The sequence below is a fragment of the Emydura macquarii genome, unplaced genomic scaffold, assembly GCF_026122565.2.
Source record: "Emydura macquarii macquarii isolate MOO-44397 ecotype Brisbane River unplaced genomic scaffold, CSIRO-AGI_Emac_v2 contig_3671, whole genome shotgun sequence".
In the NCBI taxonomy this organism is placed as follows: domain Eukaryota; kingdom Metazoa; phylum Chordata; order Testudines; family Chelidae; genus Emydura; species Emydura macquarii.
In genome coordinates this window covers 5,500,560-5,507,919 of record NW_027133808.1, presented here as the reverse complement: position 1 = coordinate 5,507,919, position 7,360 = coordinate 5,500,560, and the positions used below count along the sequence as shown (strand labels likewise).

At 40.8% G+C, this 7,360-nt stretch overlaps 1 protein-coding gene across 1 annotated transcript in view; it reads right to left on the bottom strand.

Moving 5' to 3' along the window:
* Positions 1-1,513: 1,513 nt before the first annotated feature.
* NALCN (sodium leak channel, non-selective) overlaps positions 1,514-7,360 on the bottom strand; it is a 346,536-nt gene continuing 340,689 nt past the window's right edge. The window contains exons 42-44 of the mRNA XM_067536921.1: positions 3,957-4,106; positions 3,343-3,460; positions 1,514-2,013 (exon numbers count right to left, since the gene is read on the bottom strand). Of these exons, the coding sequence (XP_067393022.1) occupies positions 1,820-2,013; positions 3,343-3,460; positions 3,957-4,106 (462 nt within the window). The 3' untranslated portion in view covers positions 1,514-1,819. The remainder of the gene's footprint in view (positions 2,014-3,342; positions 3,461-3,956; positions 4,107-7,360) is intronic.

Genomic DNA, 7,360 nt, shown 5'->3' with positions numbered 1-7,360 from the left:
GACCAAGCTACTTTTTAACCATGTTTTGGAATCATGATGCAGCCTTGGCTTTGTCGGACTATAGCATGAGTAATAACATGGTTAAAACTTGGTTCACTCCTAACTAGATAGGTAGAGCCCTGCGCGGATACAAGATATGTATCCGCATCTGATCCGCAATCTGCACAAATGGTCGGCAGATATAAAGCAGATATCCGCAGATTTGCAGGGATCTATAGATAGGTAAAACTTAAATGTATTTTAAAAGCCTCTGAGCACTACTGAGTTCCAAAGAGGACTCTAGCTTGCTATTTTATATAACAGGTCTACTGCTTCCCCTCTGTCAACTAGGCCAATAACCCTGTCAAAGAAGGAAATTAGATTGGTTTGGCATGAATTGTTCTTGACAAATCCATGCTGGCTATATCTTATAACTCTATTATCCTCCAGGCACTTACTGAAACAACTTATTAAACAGTCAATTGGTATCTTTCCAGGTATTGAAGTTAGGATGACCAGTCTATAATTCCCCACATCCTCTTTATTCTCCTTTTTAAAGTCAGATACTATATTTGGTCTTCTTCAGTCCTCTAGGGCCTCATCTGTCCTCCATGAATTCTTGAAGACAATTGCTAATAGTTCCGAGATTGCTTCAGCTAGTTTTTAAGTATCCTAGGATGAATTTCATCAGGCCCTGCCAATTTGAATATATCTAACTCATCTTAATATTCTTTACCTATTTTGGCTTGTGTTCCTTCCCCCTCATATTAATTGTTTTGACTATCTGGTCACAATTACCTTTTTAGTGAAGACTGAAGCATAATAGGCATTAAACATCTCAGCCTTCTTGCTATCATCAGCTCTCCTTTGCTAAGTAGAGGACCTACACTTTCCCATTTCCTTCTCATGCTCCTAATTTAAAGAACCTCTTCTAATTGCCTCTTATGACCCTTGCTAGGTGTAACTTATTTTGTGCCTTAGGATTTTTGATTTTGTCCCTGTATGGTTTTGCTGTTCTTTTGTACTCTTCAGTAGCAATCCTTCCAAGTTTTCACTTTATGTAGGATTCCTTTTTGATTTCCAGGTCATTAATGATACGCACCATCTTGTTTTTCATGTGTAAATGTTTTTGCAAGTTCTTAAATTCATGTAATTTTTTTTGCTGATTTCTTATGAAAATCAAACTCTTTGCATAATTAACCAAAAAAAAAAAAATTACAATTTTTAAAAGCCAATCCATCATTTTCTGATTTTAAAATCAGCTATATTGTATTTGCATATTTTAAAACATTACAAGAAAAAGACTAGACTTGAAATTCAGAATCTGTACTTTGTAAAAAACTGTCCCTTTGCATGAACTCAGTGCTGACCTCTTTAGGTCATTCATGAATAATAAAATCGTTTTAGAGAAATATTACTAGAATAGAACTGAGGAAAAATAAAAAGAAAAGAAATGCTGTATGGTAATGTGCTGGCTATTTTCAGGTATGGTACAAGATGAAAAAAATGCAGAAGTGTATGCCTGAATACAGATTTTTCTTACAGCTAAAGAATGTATGAAATCTTTCAAAACTCTAAAGATAATAGAGACTATCTGGTGTTATCAATACTGCTATAATATAGAGTCTTCTTAACATACAGTAATCATCTCCACAGAGCTGAAATCTGTATTATGTTTTATATGGCAGAAAGATAAGCAGTTGAAAAATCCTATGGCATTAATTTTAAATAAAACGTACATCAATTATCTCTTACTCTAGTCTATTCTATTTAAGAAAATTAGATTTTTATTTGAAATGGCTGTTGTTGCAATATGACTAAAGTTAGCCTCTTCTCCTGGTCAGATGTCAAGAAGATCCTCCCCACTCTCATCACTCTCCACAGTTAGTTGTCTTGTCCACCATTTCTTCACTTCTGATCCACAGGAAGCAGTATCAGACATGGGATTCATCTTGCATACGACAGATTTCATAGTTGTACGACCACCAAACCGCAGATTGACTGAAGACACCGAATGGCTTATTGGTTTGGGGGCTACGAAATTAAATACAAAACTATTTAATAGAGTAAACATGCTTATTGAACTATTTGTTCTTAGAGCTTGTCTATACTAGAGATATGACACCAGTTTAAACAGAGTGATTTAAAATGGATCTAGTAAAACTGGTGTAAACCCATAATGTAGATGCACTGTAGGGTTTGATCCTGCAAAGTGCTGAACACTTTGGCTTTGATCCGTCAAAGTCTGTCCTTAACTTTAGGTAGGTCAATGATCCCATTGAGTTCAATGGGACTACTCATGATCTAAAAGTTGAAAACATGCTTAAGAGCTTTGGTGGATTGGGTCCAGAGTGCTCAGCACTTTGCAGGATTGAGGCCTTACTCTGGTTTAATACTTGCTTAAATTAGTTTAGCTTGTGTCATTAAATTACTGAACTAAGCTCAACCAATATATTCTAGGGTTAAACTGACTGAAGCGCATCTAAATTAAAAAGAGGACTGGAGAATTAAAGGCTAATGTGCCTCCTTTAAATACACGATCCCAGTACCATGTATGTACATAAGCATGGGTCCCTGTCCCCTTACATTGGTCAGTAGAGCTGGCCTGATGTGGGGATTGTGCACTTTTAAAGGGAGAAGAGGTATGATAGTAGCATGTGCTTCTTTCTGCACCTTCTACTCAATCCCCTCATCCACCCAACATGACCGTTGACTTAAAATAAACTATCTGGCTCTTATTTTCTATTTTGATGTAGTTAGTGTGATGAAAACTTAAGGGTGCTTCCTGTTTATGAGTAAATAAACCTGTCCGGGGCTGATTAAGCACCTAGACAGATGGACTAGGAGTTTATTAATCCAGGGTCTGGTTATTATAGAGATGGAAGAGGGCATCACAGTGGCTATAGTTATAAAGAAATGTTTATTAAGCTATTGTTATTATATTTTATATATTTCAATAGTACCCAAAATGTGCTAGATGCTAGACAGGAAGGCACAATCCTTGCTCCAAAGAGTTTACAGTCTAAATATACAAACAGATGAAGAATGGGAAAAAGAAGGCCAACATACAAATCAAGGTGATTGACGGATCACATCTTCATAATTTCATATATTTAAAAGCTTCAGGGGGTGAAGGGACAGATTTCTTTTAGAAGGTTCAGGTGGCAAACACTCCAAAGTGGGTGAGGAGGGCAAAGAGGAGGAAGATCATGGACCAGTTTCCCCTCCCCTCTGCATTTTCTCCATTTTGGGCCTGTGTGTACACAGTGTGACCCTTTTTAAACAGCCTCTTGTCAAGTGGCATTTCAAGATGTTATTTTGGTATTTATATATTTTATTTTATATTACATAGTTTTCACTAACCTGATGGCAAACGCCATTGTCCGAACTTCCGTTGAGGCTTTCCAGCATCTGTAGAGTCCTGCCGATATCCACCCCTGTCAGAAAGTGTTGGACTTAGGAGCTGCTGCTGGCTGCTTGTCTGAAGGGGGCAAAACCAAAAATCAGTGACCTGAATTATGGCTACTTATTGAATGGCCATCCCCTTGTAACAAAGGCTTTAAAAGATCACTATTTCCCATCCTATTAAAGAAACATGCACTGACTACATTTTTATTTTGTCCCTGCAATTTGGTTTCTGGTTCCTTACTGCTAAAAAAAACAAAGTCTACACATTAACATAAAAAATAATTGGGTTGGAACTTATGATAAAATCCCACCGAGTGGCTTGTGGGGGAGGCTTTTCCAGGATCCCATGGAAGAGTGGCCCTCTCCCGTGTTACATGCCTTCCTAGCCAGTGCCCTTTCCCTTAGACCATGCTGACTATATAACTGAATGTCAATGCTTTAAAAATATCTTGTTTTAAACTTTTTCCAATGAAAATTATATTAAAAATGTTAAAATGAAATTTTGTTGTGGCAAGCTCAAGTATAGTTCTTTATTAGATATTTTATTAAATAATTTTATAGGCCCATACCTCTGGCTGTGCATTGTTATCCTGATTATTAGTATTTATATCTTCACTTGGCTGTGTTGTCTCAATGCTGGGAGGATTCAGAAATCGGCTTAATTCCTGCTGTTGACTCTCTCGTAGACTATGGATAATGCTGCATGACTGCTGCTGTTTCTATCAAAATATAATATTTATGTGACCAAAAGGAAAAAAGAAATTCCTTCTCAAAGATTTTTCTTCCTTGTTTTTTTTTTTCTTTTTAAAGAATCCTTCTAAATATTGAATATTTTAAACAATTTTGAATGGCTGGTATGGGTTACAAATTATTCAATCTTTTCTGTAAATCTACATAGACCTTATCATCGCTATTTAAATATAGAGAAATCTGTCTCTATGAAATCTATGAGCTTGAGATGTAGGAATTACTGAGTGAAATCTATGTTCTGTGTCATGCAGGAGGTCAAACTAATAGATCATAATGATGCCTTCTGGCCTTAAAATATATCAATTTACAAATCTACGCTTCAACAGACCACCCAAAGAGCCAGCAAAAACAAAACTGTGACTTAGTTGAAGGCAATGGAAAGATTCCCAATAGCCTTTGGATCAGGCCCCAAATAAGGTTGAATAAAATGGTCATGGAAGCTTTAGGAATACTTTAAAGTGCGGATTTTTTGTTGGAAGTTATTATTGTAACAGTGCCAAAAGTGTGCTGGGTTCTTTACAATACAAATAGAAAAATGTAACCTCTTTCACTAAAACCTTTTCATCTAATTTAGTCCTAAGAGGAGGTTTCATTGTGCTGAATAGTTTTAACATGCCACTTGCTTAATAATTAACAAGAGAATTTGAAAACATATAAAAAGCTTATATTAACGAAGTATTTTGCAATTCTCCTCAATTAATAAAAGGTTCATGTAACAGGTAATGGTTTGATTCATATGGTTAAGGTGAAATGAAAAGTATATCTACTTTTATATATTATAATTCTATATCATAATGAATTGAGCAATTGGGTTGAACAAATCAAAACTGAAAGATTGGATTACATTAATAGCAACTATAATTAGAGATGGGACAAAAATGGAAAAATTAATCTGAAAAGGAACCATTTATCTAAATATTCCTGGAAAGAGGTTAATTTCGGTAACTGGAGGTTCTTTGAGATGCACGGTCCCTATCTGGATTCCAGGTGTGGGTGTTCATGTGCACCATGTGCAGGAGTCAGATCTGTTTGTAGTAGTGTCTGTTGACCCGCATGTGCATTGTGCATCAGTCGCATGGTGTGTCCGAGGCTATAAGAGGTCGTACAGGTCAATGCCACTCCTGTATCCCTCTTACCAGCAAGCAAGGTAGGCCGCAGCAGAGGGGATGGAGGGTAGGTATTGAAATCCAAATAGGGACCACAGATCTCGAAGAACCTCCAGTTACGGTAAATAACCTCATCTTCTTCTTCGAGTGCTGATCCCTATATGGATTCCAGATGTGGGTGAATAGCAAGCAGTGCTCAGCATGGAGGTGGATGTGAAGACTGTGAGAAGTCACAGTCTGTAGGATGGCATGGCTGACTGCTGTATCTGCTGTTGCTGGTGGGGCAATGGTGTAGTGAGTGGTAAAGGTGTGGACATGATCGCCTTACAAATGTCCTGCCATGGTACATCCGTGAGGTAGGCCAATGTGGTGGCATGTGCCTAAATAGAATGAGCCATGACTCCAGGGGGCGGAGGAACATGAGAGAGGGTGTAGCAATGGGAGATCCACTTAGAGATGCGTTGTGAGGAAAGGGCTTGGCCCAGGCAACATTCTGCGATGCCGAGGAAGGGCCTGGGCGAAGTGCGGAAGGCATGGGCACGGTGGAGGTAAAAAGGCCAGCGCCTGGTGGATATTGAGAGAATGCAACATTTTTTCCCTGGGGGAGGTATGCCGTTTAGGATAGAAGATCGGAAGGTGGATGCTTTGGTTGAGGTGGAAGGGGGAGACCACCTTGGGATCAACATGGGGTGCAGGCACAGGGAGACTTTGTCTTTGTGGAAGATGGTTCAGCCACTATGGCTGCCAGTTCACTAACGTGTCTCACTGAGGTGATGGCCACCAAGATGATCACCTTCATGGAGAGATGGGTGAGACAGCAGGTCATGAGGGGTTCAAAGGATGGTTTAGTGAGGGTAGAAAGGACAAGATTGAAGTCCCAAAAGGGGATAGGTTTCTGCACTGATGGGAAGGTGTTGAATAGGCCTCAAAGGAAGCAAACGGTGATTGAGTGAGTGAAGATGAAGGAACCGTCCACAGGGAACAGGAAGGCACTGAGTGCTGTCAGGTGGATTCGGATGGAGGAGTGGGTGAAGCCTGACAGCTTAAATCAATGAAGGTAGTCCAGGAGGATAGGAAAGGAAATGGAGTCCAGTGGGTAATGGTGGCAGAGAGCCCAGGTGGTGAAGCACTTCCATTTTGCTTGATAGAAGGCCGTGGTTGATGGCCTCCTGCTGTGCATAAGGATGTCATGCACCAGGGTGGAGCATGCTCTGTCTACATGCAAGCCCCATCCTAATACTAAGCTGTAAGGTGAAGCAGATCTGGGCTGGGGTATCACTGGTATCCCTGCGCCTGTGTGAGGAGATATGGGTGGATGAGAAGGTGGATCAGGGCATGAGTGGAGACGTGGAGGAAGTTGGTGAGCCAATATTGGCAAGGCCAAAAGGGGGCTACCAGGATGATTGTTGCTCAATCCTCCCGCACCTCGCACAGGACTTGTGGGAGCAGGGGAATGGGCAGAAAGGTGTAACAGACTTTGGTGGTCCAGGGCCAGAGAAGATCATTGTCCTGCAAGCCCAGCCCGAGGGCCCCTGTGGAGCAGAAGAGGGGGAGTTTGTGGCTTGTGTTGGTTGCAAAGAGATCCCAGTGCGGGGTGCCCCACTAGCAGAAGACTGAGTGAAATGTGGGGTCGTGTAGCTCCCACTTGTGATTCACATAGAAGGACCAGCTAAGCATGTCCGCTAGGGAATTACTCGGGTCCAGAAGATGCACAGCATGTATGGTGACCCCGTGCTTAATGCACCAGTTCCAGAGGTGAATGGCCTCCGCATATAGAGAGGATGACTCGGTGCCACCTTTCTTGTTAATATACAGAACAGCTATCATGTTGTTGGATAGCCGCTGAATGCACTACGATCTCATAATGGAACACCCAACAGGTAAGGTGGGCAGCTCGTAATTCCAGGATGTTGATGTGCATCCTCACCTCTTTTGCTGTCCAGATGGGCACCCCACCCAGTGAGGGAGGCATCCAAGACTTTGGACGGATTGGTCCACTATTTGAGAAAAGCTAGTACAAAGCAGGGGGAGCAGGACTGGTTTGCCCAAGCTTTCCGTCTGTGGTTTGTAGGTTGACTGGAGCCAGAGCTGAAGACAGCGCATAGGAAGGCAGGTAT